The sequence below is a fragment of the Salmo salar genome, chromosome 09, assembly GCF_965601325.2.
Source record: "Salmo salar chromosome 09, fSalSal1, whole genome shotgun sequence".
NCBI classification, from domain to species: Eukaryota; Metazoa; Chordata; class Actinopteri; order Salmoniformes; family Salmonidae; genus Salmo; species Salmo salar.
This window is the reverse complement of record NC_138299.1, coordinates 20269477-20285281: the sequence shown is the minus strand read 5'-3', so window position 1 is coordinate 20285281 and position 15805 is coordinate 20269477. Positions and strand designations below refer to the sequence as shown.

General features: G+C 44.7%; 1 protein-coding gene across 2 annotated transcripts in view; it reads right to left on the bottom strand.

Annotated features, from left to right (window-relative positions):
• The window catches only part of djc17 (DnaJ homolog subfamily C member 17), a 53823-nt gene that overhangs the window by 27607 nt on the left and 10411 nt on the right, over positions 1 to 15805 (bottom strand). The window contains 7 exon segments of one of the 2 annotated variants that reach the window (NM_001146615.1): positions 1719 to 1856; positions 2447 to 2527; positions 4671 to 4748; positions 7072 to 7121; positions 14114 to 14240; positions 15493 to 15569; positions 15665 to 15752. In NM_001146615.1, coding sequence (NP_001140087.1) covers positions 1719 to 1856; positions 2447 to 2527; positions 4671 to 4748; positions 7072 to 7121; positions 14114 to 14240; positions 15493 to 15569; positions 15665 to 15752 — 639 coding nt within the window. 2 annotated transcript variants of the gene reach the window in all.

The following is a 15805-nucleotide window of genomic DNA, read 5'->3' as shown; positions in this document are numbered from 1 at the left end:
TCAGGGCTCATCACTTCAGGCTCTGTCTGTCAAACTTTGCTACAGTCCAGTGTGTGATACTAGGGCCCCCCCAGGGGCCTCTGGGGACATGGGGAGCCCAGGTGCAGCAGCAGGTCCCAGACCAGTGTAGCAGCAGGTCCCAGACCAGTGTAAGCAGATTCTCTTATTAAACGGAGTGGAGCAGAGTGTGAAATCATGCGTGAGCATCCCTGGGCTCCCTGCTGTGCTGGGGCTGGACTGCTGAGGTTAAAAAGCAGGTATCAGCACCGCTGCTCCTCTGTGATCACAACTGTCACCGTGAAGGAGAGGGAGCGAGGAAGGGAGAAAGAGGGAAAAGAAGAGGGCGAGTGAGGGGGGAGCGATAGGAAGAGAGGGGAGAAAGAAAGGGAGACAGAGAAAGAGATAAGAAATAAAAGAGAGGCAGAGGAGGAGAGAGAGATGTAGTGTTCTGGAACCCAGACAGACTCCTCAGGACCTCCATGGTTCTCCCCAGTCTCCAGTGACCAGGGCCAGATGGGACAACATTACTAATATTCACTGGATCCCATTATGTCATGTTGGCCTCTTTAGTGAGGAGCGTTCTCACTGAGGGCTAATGGGGAAATTACACTACCATAATCATGTTTTCGTTCTCTGCCCTGAAAAGCTCTGCGAGAGATGAAGCAATCTGCGTCGGATATGCGTAAGGCGAAACCGGTTACCATAATAACATACAAATCCAAGTGCGCAGGCCAGGCTGTGAACCCTGCGTGCCGTGCTAACCCTGACAAGAGGCCTGATGAGGGGCCTGAGTCGCTGTGGTGGGTTGAGAGGTGAAAAACAGTTTATCAGCAGCTCTGGGGAGGTATAGTCTACTGGTCCCAAACCATGCAGACCCAAACACAAATACAGCACAGCTTAAAGGAAATGTACGGAAAATCTCTTTATAAACAAAGTCAATCTTAACATCATTAGGCCTAAATGACCCCAGCACTGAAACTAAGTAATGGTGATTATGGACATCGAAACAGACGGAGTCATGTCTAGCTCATGACAAGAGAGGAGCTGAAACTTCCTGTACTCCTCAAATTGACTCAGATCACCTTCATCCTCCACCTACATTTTCCAACTGTGCTGCAACATTTCTCTGACTGGAAAAGGCCTCCAAAGTGCAAGTGTGTGTGTGTGTGTGTGTGTGTGTGTGTGTGTGTGTGTGTGTGAGAGAGAGAGAGAGATGAAAACTGACCAGGAGGTTAGCAAAAAGACGTGCAGACGGACTGCTGGTGCCAGCTTGCTATTACGACACGCTGGTCAGGTCGGGTTACTGTGTGGTTCTGATGGAGCGAGGCATTCCATGGGTCTCCCTGGTGGGTCAGCCCTTAATGAGAGGTGGGCCATGGGCTGGGGAACGGGCCAGTGCCGGGACAACACACTGCTTCTCCAAGCCAGACAAACCTAAGCCCATTTAACCAAACCCTAAGCCAGAGTGCAAGTGCCGGGGCACTATTTGCCCGCTGATACAAAAATAAAACTGCAGACGTTTACATACCCGTCTTTGGCGGGATCGTTTTAAAAAATGTCATTTTTTTTGGAAGCCACGTACATTTGGGGGGGGGGGGGGGGGGTATTTGGTAACATACGGCTTACATTATCATTGATGCGAGAGAAGGAGAATTAGGACTAAGCACATTGGGGAGAGGTTGCCCTACTCGTGGTGAAGGTTGCTCCTGGTTACATACCTGTACAGGTGGGAAGTACTGTCCAGTTGTTTGCTGAACCTGCGACACCACTGGGGTGATGACTTCAGGTCGTCCCTCAAGCCACGAGATCTTCAGTGGGTTTGCGGTAAGGCCACTCTCGTTCTTATATGCCAGTTCCTGGAGAGAAACAACGGAGTAACGTTAGACCCAGTGTGACATGACCTGCCACAGCACCACTATGGAGCATCAACCTCTACTCATTTCAGTTCCATCAACTTTGTGTGGGGTTTTGTGTTGTGTATTTGAAACACACATGTGAACTTTGGAAACCCCAACCAGCGCAGGGACCCTGAGATCTCCAGACAGAGAGACGGAGACCACAGGCCCCGAGTCTGGCTCCCCAGGGGACAGCAGATATGTTCTGTTGAGGGGAACCACACGGCACACCAGAGCCCACAACAAAAACAGCACACGACAACAAAGGGGCAGAGGACTCAGACGGTCTGAACAATGAGGCGGCTCAGCCGTCCTGTTCTCCTGGTTCCCATCAGAACACTCCTCTGTTCTGTCAACTCACAGAGAGACTCATCAAAATGTCATCATGTGGGGCCTTGGGCTGGGAAGTTGGTGAGACATAGTGCTCAGTGCAAACCAAATAGTAAAAAAAAAAAACAGTAAGTCAAAGCTGGTGGGTATTGATTGATTTCAGTGACTTTCAATATGAGATGAAATGAAATGTGTGTATCATTTCTGAACCAAATACGTACAGCTGCTTTGACGGTTTCAAATTCTACCACAGCACTTCCTCGCTTCTTACTTGATATGAGAACATTCAAAACGTCGCCATACTAAAAGAGACAGAGAGACAGAGAGTTAGTACACAATGTTTTCTGAAAGTAGATCACACAAAATGTGAATCATTTAAAAATCAGTAATAAAAACAGATGACTGGACGGGACTGTAAAACCTTAAATTCTACAGTGTATCGCATCAGAACACTACCGCCAATGGCAATATTAGATTATGCATTTTTAATTTCTGAGTTTAAGTTACAAATGAACTATCAAATCAAAAAGTTGTCACATGCGCTGAATACAACCTTACCGTGAAATGCCTACTGACAAGCCCTTAACCAAATGCAGTTAAGAAAAGAAAAGAAAATATTTACTAAATAAACTAAAGTAACAATAAAATAACAATAACGACGCTATATACAGGGGGTAACGTTACCGAGTCAATGTGCGGAGGTACAGGTTAGTCGAGGTCATTTGTACATGTTGGTAGGGGTAAAGTGACTATGCATAGATAATAAACAGCAAGAAGCAGCAGTGGAAAAACAAAGGGGGGGACATACTGTGATTTGGCCCTTGAGAGAGAGTGGGATGGACACATTTTGTTCGAGAGAATGAGAAGCATCACATTATCCCTAAATGTGGCTCTAAAATTACATGAACCCTACCCTAATGTATCTCTTTTATTATTCATTTACAGAAAAACGTTAACCTCAGTAACATTTTTAAGACAATCAACTGGGACACTTCATCATAAACTGCTACTTTTACTTTTTCAGTTAGCCTGCTCTATATGTGGTGAGAAAATTCAATAAAACATCATGTTCTGGTATGAGCTGAAATTAGCTGTGGCCCTTGTCCAGCTGCCTGCCAGAACAAGTCAGAGACAGGGGAGTACAGGGTAGGAGGAGTCCAGCCTGGGTCAACCACACACACAGCGAGAGGAGCTGGAGAGTGGAGACATGACTTGGACTGGGTCTCTGACTGCAGTAAAAGCTGATCCCTCTCAGCTGCACTGATAATTACAGAGAGGCTCTTGGCTGATGGAGGCTGGGCTCCTCTGGGTAAAAGCCTGCAGCAGAGAGAAGGCCGATGGCTGATACAGTATGTCACCTGAAATACAGGGCTTCTCTCACTAAGCCCACTCCTAAAGATCAGAGTCCCAGCAAGGAGGCCTCTAAGAATCCCATTCCCAGGAATCTGTATCTCTGGGAAAAGGACAGGCCTGGAATGCTAATGGACACGAGGACACTCCACAGCATGCCAAGTGACAAACAGGAGTCTCTGTAGACCCCTATTTCATAACTCCAAATGTGTTTCCCTCCAGAGCAGACGTAAGGTTGGGTGAGTCCAAAACACACACAGTCCCCATTCCCACACATGGGCGGCTACTCCTACTCAAGCATTACCTGCCACTCATGAGAGCAGCTCGTCATTTCAAATAGCATCAAGTTGTTTTTTAAATTTCACTCCCTTTATTTAAGAAAAAGCAACATTTGTTTTCCCACAATCCTTTGACCCAGCCTCCCACGCCTGACTGATTGCGTGCGGAGCAGGAGAAATTGAAAGTTCAACCTTTTTTCGAGCTTTTGACGTCAGTGACACTTTCCCTATCCTCATTCCTGCCCAACCTAAGCCCCACCAAAATGCCCCTTAGCTGGGTGCAGTTCGAGGTGGTACACGGTTGCATGAGAAAAGCACATTTCCTAGCGACTCCCCTGGCACTGCTAAACCTGCCCGGTAACAGGGGCACTAACAATGGCGTGCACCACTTTAAGAGGGCACTGCATTGCCCCCAGCACTTTCACTGCTACTAAACTTAAATGGGGCTTGTATAAAGTGGAAAATAAACCATCTATAACACTGATGTCATGCAGAGCTCAAACGTGAGCTGGGCACCAGGCAGGTCTCATTACAGGAGAGTTGGGGTGAGATACAGGTCTGTGATACAGCAGGGGACAAGCCCTCAGATAAATATTCTACAAGTATGATTATATAACCAGTGTCTCTTCTGCTACATTACACATTCAAATAGGAACATCTGACATGAGACATACGGTATGAGTCATAGCTCCTTCCAAATGATGCAGGTGTGAGAAACTGTTGCTCTTCGTAATAACTGTGTGCCAACTTAAAGCCGGTGGCCTTTAGAATCTCAGCCATGCGGTGGTATCTGGTGATTCACGTTCAGGGCACCCACCTTCGATAGAAGACTAAAAATGAAGTCTTGAGAGTAGCCCCCGTTGGTGTCATCCTCTTTACTACACTTCCACTTTAACTGAAAAGAGAAAAATAAAAAGAGTTAGGGGAGAAAAACAGAGAGACAAATAACCCATCTTTAGTTATGGAACTTAATCCTCTTGGGTCCTGGAGGAACATGGGGCCTGTACAAAAGTGTTTCAACCCTGCCAGTCTTGGGTTACGGATCACCGGATAGAATTCATGAATGTCATAAAACTTGTTGAACCCATGTGAACACATCATCACTGAAGTTTAATTTCTTCACTATCAAAAACTGTCTAACCAGCGGATATTGGAGAAATGGAGTAATGGAGTTCCAGCCTAGCTGAGAGAAGAGTGTGGCAAGAACACACTGGCACTTTCACGTTCTAATGACATGCGTAGATTAAGCAGGAAATAGCCTCTGCACCAGGCCAAGGAGCAGAGTGGCGCTCCAGGGGGACATTGTTCAGGTCTTGGAGCATACCCACCACCACCTGGGAGACCTGCAGTCAATTTCCATTCAGCTTTACGTGCCTTCAAGAGGGCTGAAATTAACACAGGGCTGACTGGGCCCTGCACCGGAGACAGCACATTGACTCACCTGCTGCTAGCCACAACGCAACACACATCACCAGGCCTTTTAATGAGCACCTAACGCAAAACAGATGGATCCAGAGCATTATATATAGGGCATGTATCTAACGTGAGGGTCACTCATTCACACAGAAATATGTGAGAGTTATTCTGAGAAAACCCCTTGTTAGCTCTGGACATTATTAGCAAATACAATGTAATGAAGCCATGATCTCTATAATGTTGGCCGACAGCTAAAAGTTGACTCAATTTACTGTATGTAAACCTATCTGAACATCATTTCAGTTGCAAATGCTTCTTCTTCCCAGTGCTTAGCTCTCTGAGTAAGATGGTATGTAACAGGCTAATTCCATTCATAACCCTGCAGTGTCAAGACTTTATCTCGCTAACTATCTGGAGCAGAATTATGAAAGGCAAGCGGCCAGACTAGGTCCAGACCAACACTCTGTTCACTGTCAGAGGGAGCCTTTCTGGGAATTGCCCATTCTACACACCATTCTTTTTCAAACAATTATTTTGAAAATGTGCTTTCTCATTCCAAGGCAGTTCTCCTCTACCCAACGATAATCTTGTATCCCATTAATCTTCTAACAAGGCGGAGCCGATGTTGGGTGATACCCAAATTTCAGACTGCTCCAGCACATTGCTGCGGTATATGTTACTGGTAGTCTAAACAACTCTAAAGAGATTGGAGTTCCCTGGCAGTTCCCAACTGCTCTGGTACATTTGATACGCACGCTTGGAAGCCGCAAATAACTAAATATTTTAGAACAAAAACAAATACCCTCACACGAAAAATAACAGTCTTGTCAAAGAATCTGCCACAGTGGGGAGGACAACAATGGTTTATGATGAACTTCCAAATAGCACTGTTGAAATCAATGAGGACTATTAGAAATGTAAGGGTCAATGTCCCCCAGTAGTTTTGGAATATATTCTACACCAAAATAACATCAACAAAATGATTCAATTTCTGTCAGATTGACAGATGGACTGGTAAAATACCCAGAATTGAGCCTGTTGTATTAGAATACTGAAGGAAAGAACAACGCTATAGGGCCAGGAACAATACGGCTTGAATGTTGTAATATAAAAATTATACAAATGTCATTCATTTTACATCTATCAATACTGCAAAAATCAGACTAACTGGCGTCTGACTTTGATATTGACTTATTGCGTATTCCCAACTATCAGATACAACAGCCCCTTAGAGCAATGTATGGAATAATATTCACATGTACAGTACGTGAATATGATATGTTTAATACCGTAGCAAGACGCAACCCTGACGTTTGTTTTCCTAACACAACCTGATTCTTTAGGGGATACATCGCTCTAGATGGGTATCAGACGTTTTAACAAGATGAAATATATAAAGACATTAGCTAACATCCCCTGTGTCCTTTAATAGATGTGGATTGAGTGGTTTCCAAAGGAAATATAATAACCCTCTATTTACGTAGTTACAGCTCTCCTGACAATGGACTACAGTACACTGGAGGAGAGGAACAGACAGAGGAACAGACAGGAACAGGGCACATACGCACTTGGGGAGGAGTGTATGTGCTCTCTACTATATCCCAAATGTCTTGGTTTCCATCATAAACCCCTTACTAATGAAATACCTTGGAGGTTCTGGCCATGGTTTAATTCCCGTCAAAGATTCCTCAGGGGGACACCAGTACGGAGACTCTCTTCTCCCTCGTTCCTTCTCCAAGAATCTCAACCCTAAAACGCCGACCCCTCTTCCAATTCCGACTAAAAGCAATATTATAACTTACTTTTAATTTGGGGGTCACGTTGCTCTTGGAATGCCTTCCAACAGCTGAGTCTGCGAGAGACCGAGGAAAAGGGAGAGACACAGAGAAAGACAAAGAAACTATTATTTATTCAGGCAAACAAAATGAGCAAATGAGAAGTGTGGTTGGTCGGGGAGGGCTCGGTCACAGTGGTCAAGAAATTGTTGTCCCGTCGTTGGGAGACGGACAGGACCGCTTGTCTCGCATCACCGCAGGTCATACATGATCAGCCTTTGGTTGTTCATCCCCCCCACCGTACTGTACTCGTCCCAAGCCGGCTGACCCGCCGGGCGCCTCTGGAGCCATAACAGGGCATTGTTCCAGGAAGGCCTCACCGCAGAGGCCCAATAGCATGCGAGCAGAGAAGGTCTCGGTGAAGACGTGCTGACCCTGCATGACTTAGTGTGTAGCTGCAAAAGGGGGCCAGGCCAAGACCTCATCTCCCACAACCTTGACTTCCATCACATCCCTTTATTAGACATTTAGACAACAGTTTATCATGGCTACAGCCCAGAATCAGCATATTTTCCCCTCAAATGCAAATATGATATTAAGAGGTAGAATACTAGTCGACCAGATGATGAAGCTGTATATGTTTCTGTTAGGTCAGTATTATGTAGTTAGGTCATTTCTTTGGCAAAGGACAAATATAGGTCTTTCATACTAATATTCCAAACAGTTTTGTGTTCCTAAGCAACATACTGTAACAAATTCTAAGTCAAAGACAAGCCATTGTTGTTCTGTCCAGGCGGGCTGTGTACTGTATAATATATGTCCGACTAGCCGCTCATTGCCCTGTTGACTGGCCTGGTTCAGTAGACAGGATTGGCAGTGGGTCTGGCAGACAGCACCAGGGGCAAAAAAAAGCATAGAATGAGAGAAGGTAGAATGAACTGTCAGAGGCGCTCTCGTATTGTTACATCACCAACATTAAGAATAAAGTTATATATGGGCACTGGAGTACCACATTGGCCTGAGCAGCTCAGACTGTTACAGCACAGGGGGTGCATATTTTTATTTATTTATTTCACCTTTATTTAACCAGGTAGGCAAGTTGAGAAACAGTTCTCATTTACAATTGCGACCTGGCCAAGATAAAGCAAAGCAGTTTGACACATACAACACAGAGTTACACATGGAGTAAAACAAACATACAGTCAATAATATAATAGAAAAATAAGTCTATATACAATGTGAGCAAATGAGGTGAAATAAGGGAGGTAAAGGCAACAAAAAAGGCCATGGTGGCGAAGTAAATACAATATAGCAAGTAAAACACTGGAATGGTAGATTTGCAGTGGAAGAAAGTGCAAAGTAGAAATAGAAATAATGGGGTGCAAAGGAGCAAAATAAAAAAAATACAGTAGGGGAAGAGGTAGTTGTTTGGGCAAAATTATAGATGGGCTATGTACAGGTGCAGTAATCTGTGAGCTGCTCTGACAGCTGGTGCGTAAAGCTAGTGAGGGAGATAAGCGTTTCCAGTTTCAGAGATTTTTGTAGCTCGTTCCAGTCATTGGCAGCAGAGAACTGGAAGGAGAGGCGGCCGAAGGAGGAATTGGCTTTGGGGGTGACCAGTGAGATATACCTGCTGGAGCGCGTGCTACAGGTGGGTGCTGCTATGGTGACCAGCGAGCTGAGATAAGGGGGGACTTTACCTAGCAGGGTCTGGTAGATGACCTGGAGCCAGTGGGTTTGGCGACGAGTATGAAGCGAGGGCCAGCCAACGAGAGCGTACAGGTCGCAGTGGTGGGTAGTATATGGGGCTTTGGTGACAAAACGGATGGCACTGTGATAGACTGCATCCAATTTATAGAGTAGGGTATTGGAGGCTATTTTGTAAATGACGTCGCCGAAGTCGAGGATCGGTAGGATGGTCAGTTTTACGAGGGTATGTTTGGCAGCATGAGTGAAGGATGCTTTGTTGCGAAATAGTAAGCCAATTCTATATTTAACTTTGGATTGGAGATGTTTGATGTGGGTCTGGAAGGAGAGTTTACAGTCTAACCAGACACCTACAGTGGGGAGAACAAGTATTTGATACACTGCCGATTTTGCAGGTTTTCCTACTTACAAAGCATGTAGAGGTCTGTAATTTTTATCATAGGTACACTTCAACTGTGAGAGACGGAATCTAAAACAAAAATCCAGAAAATCACATTGTATGATTTTTAAGTAATTCATTTGCATTTTATTGCATGACATAAGTATTTGATACATCAGAAAAGCAGAACTTAATATTTGGTACAGAAACCTTTGTTTGCAATTACAGAGATCATACGTTTCCTGTAGTTCTTGACCAGGTTTGCACACACTGCAGCTGGGATTTTGGCCCACTCCTCCATACAGACCTTCTCCAGATTCTTCAGGTTTCGGGGCTGCCGCTGGGCAATACGGACTTTCAGCTCCCTCCAAAGATTTTCTATTGGGTTCAGGTCTGGAGACTGGCTAGGCCACTCCAGGACCTTGAGATGCTTCTTACGGAGCCACTCCTTAGTTGCCCTGGCTGTGTGTTTCGGGTTGTTGTCATGCTGGAAGACCCAACCACGACCCATCTTCAATGCTCTTACTGAGGGAAGGAGGTTGTTGGCCAAGATCTCGCGATACATGGCCCCATCCATCCTCCCCTCAATACAGTGCAGTCATCCTGTCCCCTTTGCAGAAAAGCATCCCCAAAGAATGATGTTTCCACCTCCATGCTTCATGGTTGGGATGGTGTTCTCGGGGTTGTACTCATCCTTCTTCTTCCTCCAAACACGGCGAGTGGAGTTTAGACCAAAAAGCTCTATTTTTGTCATCAGACCACATGACCTTCTCCCATTCCTCCTCTGGATCATCCAGATGGTCATTGGCAAACTTCAGACGGGCCTGGACATGCGCTGGCTTGAGCAGGGGGACCTTGCGTGCGCTGCAGGATTTTAATCCATGACGGCGTAGTGTGTTACTAATGGTTTTCTTTGAGACTGTGGTCCCAGCTCTCTTCAGGTCATTGACCATGTCCTGCCGTGTAGTTCTGGGCTGATCCCTCACCTTCCTCATGATCATTGATACCCCACGAGGTGAGATCTTGCATGGAGCCCCAGACCAAGGCTGATTGACCGTCATCTTGAACTTCTTCCATTTTCTAATAATTGCGCCAACAGTTGTTGCCTTCTTACCAAGCTGCTTGCCTATTGTCCTGTAGCCCATCCCAGCCTTGTGCAGGTCTACAATTTTATCCCTGATGTCCTTACACATCTCTCTGGTCTTGGACATTGTGGAGAGGTTGGAGTCTGTTTGCTTGAGTGTGTGGACAGGTGTCTTTTATACAGGTAACGAGTTCAAACAGGTGCAGTTAATACAGGTAATGAGTGGAGAATAGGAGGGCTTCTTAAAGAAAAACTAACAGGTCTGTGAGAGACGGAATTCTTACTGGTTGGTAGGTGATCAAATACTTATGTCATGCAATAAAATGCAAATTAATTACTTAAAAATCATACAAATGTGATTTTCTGGATTTTTGTTTTAGATTCCGTCTCTCACAGTTGAAGTGTACCTATGATAAAAATGACAGACTTCTACATGCTTTGTAAGTAGGAAAACCTGCAAAATCGGCAGTGCATCAAATACTTGTTCTCCCCACTGTAGGTATTTGTAGTTGTCCACATATTCTAAGTCAGAAGCGTCCAGAGTAGTGATGCTGGATGGGCGGGCAGGTGAGGGGTGGACCGTGACCCCCCCCACCATATATATCTCACACACAATTATTTATAGAATTGTAGCATCACTACTCTGGACGGTTCTGACTTAGAATATGTGGACAACTACAAATACCTACAGTATATATATATATAAATAAAATTGTGTGTGTGTGTATATAATAAATAATTGTGTGTGTGTGTATAATAAATATATAAATAATTGTGTGTGTGTGTGTGTATAATACATACACACACACACCACACACCCCCGTTCAGAAATTTGGGGTCACTTAGAAATGTCCTTGTTTTTGAAAGAAAAGCAAAAAAAAGTCCATTAAAATAACATCAAATTGATCAGAAATACAGTGTAGACATTGTTAAGGTTGTAAATGACTATTGTAGCTGGAAACGACAGATTTTTTTTATGGAATATCTACATAGGCATACAGAAGCCCATTATCAGCAACCATCACTCCTGTGTTCCAATAGCACGCTGTGTTAGCTTATCCAAGTTCATCATTTTAAAATGCTAATTGATCATTAGAAACCCTTTTTGCAATTATGTTAGCACAGCTGAAAACTATTGTACTGATTAAAGAAGCAATAGAACTGGCCTTCTTTAGACTAGTTGAGTATCTGGAGCATCAGCACTTGAGGGTTCGATTACAGCCTCAAAATGGCCAGAAACAAAGAACTTTCTTCTGAAACTCGTCAATCTATTCTTGTTCTGAGAAATTAAGGCTATTCCATGCGAGAAATTGCCAAGAAACTGAAGATCTCGTACAATGCTGTGTACTACTTCCTTCACAGAACAGCGCAAAATGGCTATAACCAGAATAGAAAGAGGAGTGGGAGGCCCCGGTGCACAACTGAAAAAGAACATTAGAGTGTCTAGTTTGAGAAACAAATGCCTCAAGTCCTCAACTGGCAGCTTCATTAAATAGTACCCGCAAAACACCAGTCTCAACGTCAACAGTGAAGAGGCGACTCCAGGATGCTGGCCTTCTAGGCAGAGTTGCAAAGAAAAAGCCATATCTCAGACTTGTCAATAAAAATAAAAGATTAAGATGGGCAAAAGAACACAGACACTGGACAGAGGAAGATTGGAAAAATGTTATGGACAGACAAATCTAAGTTTGAGGTGTTCGGATCACAAAGAAGAACATTCGTGAGACGCAGAAAAAATTAAAATATGCTTGAGGAGTGCTTGGCGCCATCTGTCAAGCATGGTGGAGGCAATGTGATGGTCTGGGGGTGCTTTGGTGGTGGTAAAGTGGGAGATTTGTACAGGGTAAAAGGGATCTTGAAGAAGGAACGCTATCACTCCATTTTGCAACGCCATGCCATTCCATGTGGATGGGGCTTAATTGGAGCCAATTTCCGCATACAAGAGGACAATGACCCAAAGCACAGCTCCAAACTATGCAAGAACTATTTAGGGAAGAAGCAGTCAGTTGGTATTCTGTCTATAATGGAGTGCCCAGCACAGTCACCAGATCAACCCTATTGAGCTGTTGTGGGAACAGCTAGACCGTATGAGATATATATATATATATATATATATATATATATATACACACACACACACACACACACACACACACACACACACACACACACACACACACACAGATCTCCCACACACACAGATCTCCCACACACACAGATCTCCCACAAGTTGGATTGGCTTGATGGGCACTTCTTACATACCATACGGTCTAGCTGTTGGAAGTTTACATACACCTTAGCAAATACATTTAAACTCAGTTTCAAAATTCCTGACATTTAATTCTAGTAAAAATTCCCTGTCTTAGGTCAGTTAGGATCACCACTTTATTTTAAGAATGTGAAATGTCAGAATAATAGTAGAGAATTATTTATTTCAGCTTTTATTTATTTTGTCACATTCCCAGTGGGTCAGAAGTTTACATACACTCAATTAGTATTTGGTAGCATTGACTTTCAATTGTTGAACTTGGGTCAAACGTTTCAGGTAGCCTTCCACAAGCTTCCCACAATAAGTTGGGTGAATTTTGGCCCATTCCTCCTGACAGAGCTGGTGTAACTGAGTCAGGTTCGTAGGCCTCCTTGCTCACACACGCTTTTTCAGTTCTGCCCACAAATTGTCTATAGGTTTGAGGTCAGGGCTTTGTGATGGCCACTCCAATACCTTGAATTTGTTGTCCTTAAGCCATTTTGCCACAACTTTGGTCATTGTCCATTTGGAATACCCATTTGCGACCAAGCTTTAACTTCCTGACTGATGTCTTGAGATGTTGCTTCAATATATCCACATAATTTTCTTTCCTCATGAAGCCATCTATTTTGTGAAGTGCACCAGTCCCTCCTGCAGCAAAGCACCCCGACAACATGATGCTGCCACCCCCATGCTTCACGGTTCGGATGGTGTTCTTTGGCTTGCAAGCCTCCCCTTTTTTCCTCCAAACATAACGATGCTCATTATGGCCTAACAGTTCTATTTTTGTTTCATCAGGCCAGAGGACACTTCTCCAAAAAGTACGATCTTTGTCCCCATGTGCAGTTGCAAACCGTAGTCTGGCTTTTTTACGGCTGTTTTGGAGCAGTGGTTTCTTCCTTGCTGAGCGGCCTTTCTGGTTATGTCGATATAGGACTCGTTTTACTGTGGATATAGATACTTTTGTACCTGCTTCCTCCAGCATCTTCACAAGGTCCTTTGCTGTTGTTCTGAGATTGATTTGCACTTTTCTCACCAAAGTACGTTCATCTCTAAGAGACAGAACGCATCTCCTTCCTGAGCGGTATGACGGCTGCGTGGTCCCATGGTGTTTATACTTGCATACTATTGTTTGTACAGATGAACGTGGTACGTTCAGGCGTTTGGAAATTGCTCCCAAGGATGAACCAGACGTGTGGAGGTCTACAGTCTTTTTCTGAGGTCTTGGCTGATTTCTTTAGATTTTCTCATGATGCCAAGCAAAGAGGCACTGAGTTTGAAGGTAGGCCTTAAAATGCATCCACAGATACACCTCCATTTGTCTCAAATTATCAATTAGCCTATCAGAAGCTTCTAAAGCCACGACATCATTTTCAGGAATTGTCCAAGCTGTTACAAAGGCACAGTCAACTTAGTGTATGTAAACTTCTGACCCACTGGAATTGTGATACAGTGAATTATAAGTGAAATAATCTGTCTGTAAACAATTGTTGGAAAAATTACTTGTGTCATACACAAAGTAGATGTCCTAACCGACTTGCCAAAACTATAGTTTCTTAACAAGAAATTTGTGGAGTGGTTGAAAAATGAGTTTTAATGACTCCAACTTAAGTATATGTAAACTTCCAGTGTTTGTGGTTGAGTGCAGTACCTGTAGATGTGTAGTCTGATGTGCCTGTGTGGTGGAGCTGTGTCTCTCTCTCCCTCTGGATCTGTTCCTTGATCAGCCTCTGTTCCTCCTGCAGCTGCCTGGAGCCCTCCTCCCTCAGACGGGCAATCTGACAGAACAATAACCCCAGGGTTAACAAGGAACATCATTCTCCCAAGGATGGGTTCTGGGCCGATATTCACAAAGCGTCTTAGAGTACCAGTGATAAACTAGGATCCATTTTTTTTTTTTTTTTTTTTTTTTAGAAAGACCAGCTGCAGTGCAGTACCACCAGCTCAATAGAATACTACCACCTACTGGTGATCACTCCCAGTCAGTCAGTCACAACACACACGGCCCATAACTACATGCATTTAACAGGCTGAGTGCAAGTCATCATGACTCACATGAAAAGCATCCCAAACCTTTTATTTATCATTGACTTTATGAGCAAAGTGTATCAAGTCATGCAATGTTGCCTAATGGAAATAATAATGATATGGCAAGGAATGAAATCGCTTCTATGGCCTCCAGAGTGGCGCAGCGGTTTAAAGCCCTGCATCGCAGTGCTAGAGGCGTCACTACAGACCGGGGTTCGATCCCGGGCTGCATCACAACCGGCCGTGATTGGGAGTCCCATAGGGCGGCGCACAATTGGCCCAGCATCATCCGGGCTAGGGGAGGGTTTGGCCAGTGGGGCTTAACTTGGCTCTTCGCGCTCTAGCGACTCCTTGTGGCTGGCCGGGACCCTGCAGGCTGACCTCGGTCATCAGATGAACGGTGTTTCCCTCCAACACATCGGTACGGCTGGCTTCCGGGTTAAGCAGGCGGGTGTTAAGAAGCTTGGTTTGGCGGGTCATGTTTCAGAGGACGCGTGACTCGACCTTCGCCTCCCCAGCCCGAGTTGCAGCGGTGAGACAAGATCGAAATTGGGGAGAGGAAAAAAAAAAAAAGAATAAATAATAATAGATATGAGATATGGCTGCAGATTTGTTGTTTCCCCACGTCTTTAGTGAATTTCAAGGTCAATCAAGGGAAACACGTGAAAGTGTGCGTTATAATAACAGTGGTAGGCTAAGCTGTTTGAGAGGGTGTGGGGGCTGAGAATAGAGAGGTGGCTCTGTGTGTTACCTTCACTAAGCCAGTGATTGGAACAGCTGTACTCTGGGGCTGACTGTGTGCAGTGCAGCATTCAGGAGGTTGAGCAGGTGAGCTGAGCATGTGTTGTATATTCTGCTTCATCCACCCTCCAGGATGCTGATTGTTTTAGCCACCTGACTGTGTGTAGATGAGGGATTGGCATTCAAGTGAAATGTGCCTGTATGATCTGTTCTAGGGTCAGAGTAGGAAACTAGGATGCTGTGGAGTTGCATCTTTCTTACCTCCTCCTCTAGAGTTCTGGTGTTTTGGAACTGTTCTGCACTATGGGCCTCAGCCTGGCGTTCTCTGGCCTCCAAGTCTGTGAAAATCACACACACACACCACACACTAAATCGGCAGTTTTGTGTAACTGAGGGAAGTGATTGTTGAGATGGCACAGGTTTGAGGGCTCACCTAGCTTGATCTTCCTCCTCTTAGCATCTAGCTTGTTATTCCTCTCCTCCGCTTGTTTCTTGGCAGCGCAGATCTTATCGTAAGCAGCCTGACACAGAAGAGAGAAGGACAGTCTGATGTGATGAACAGTTAGAGAGAAGA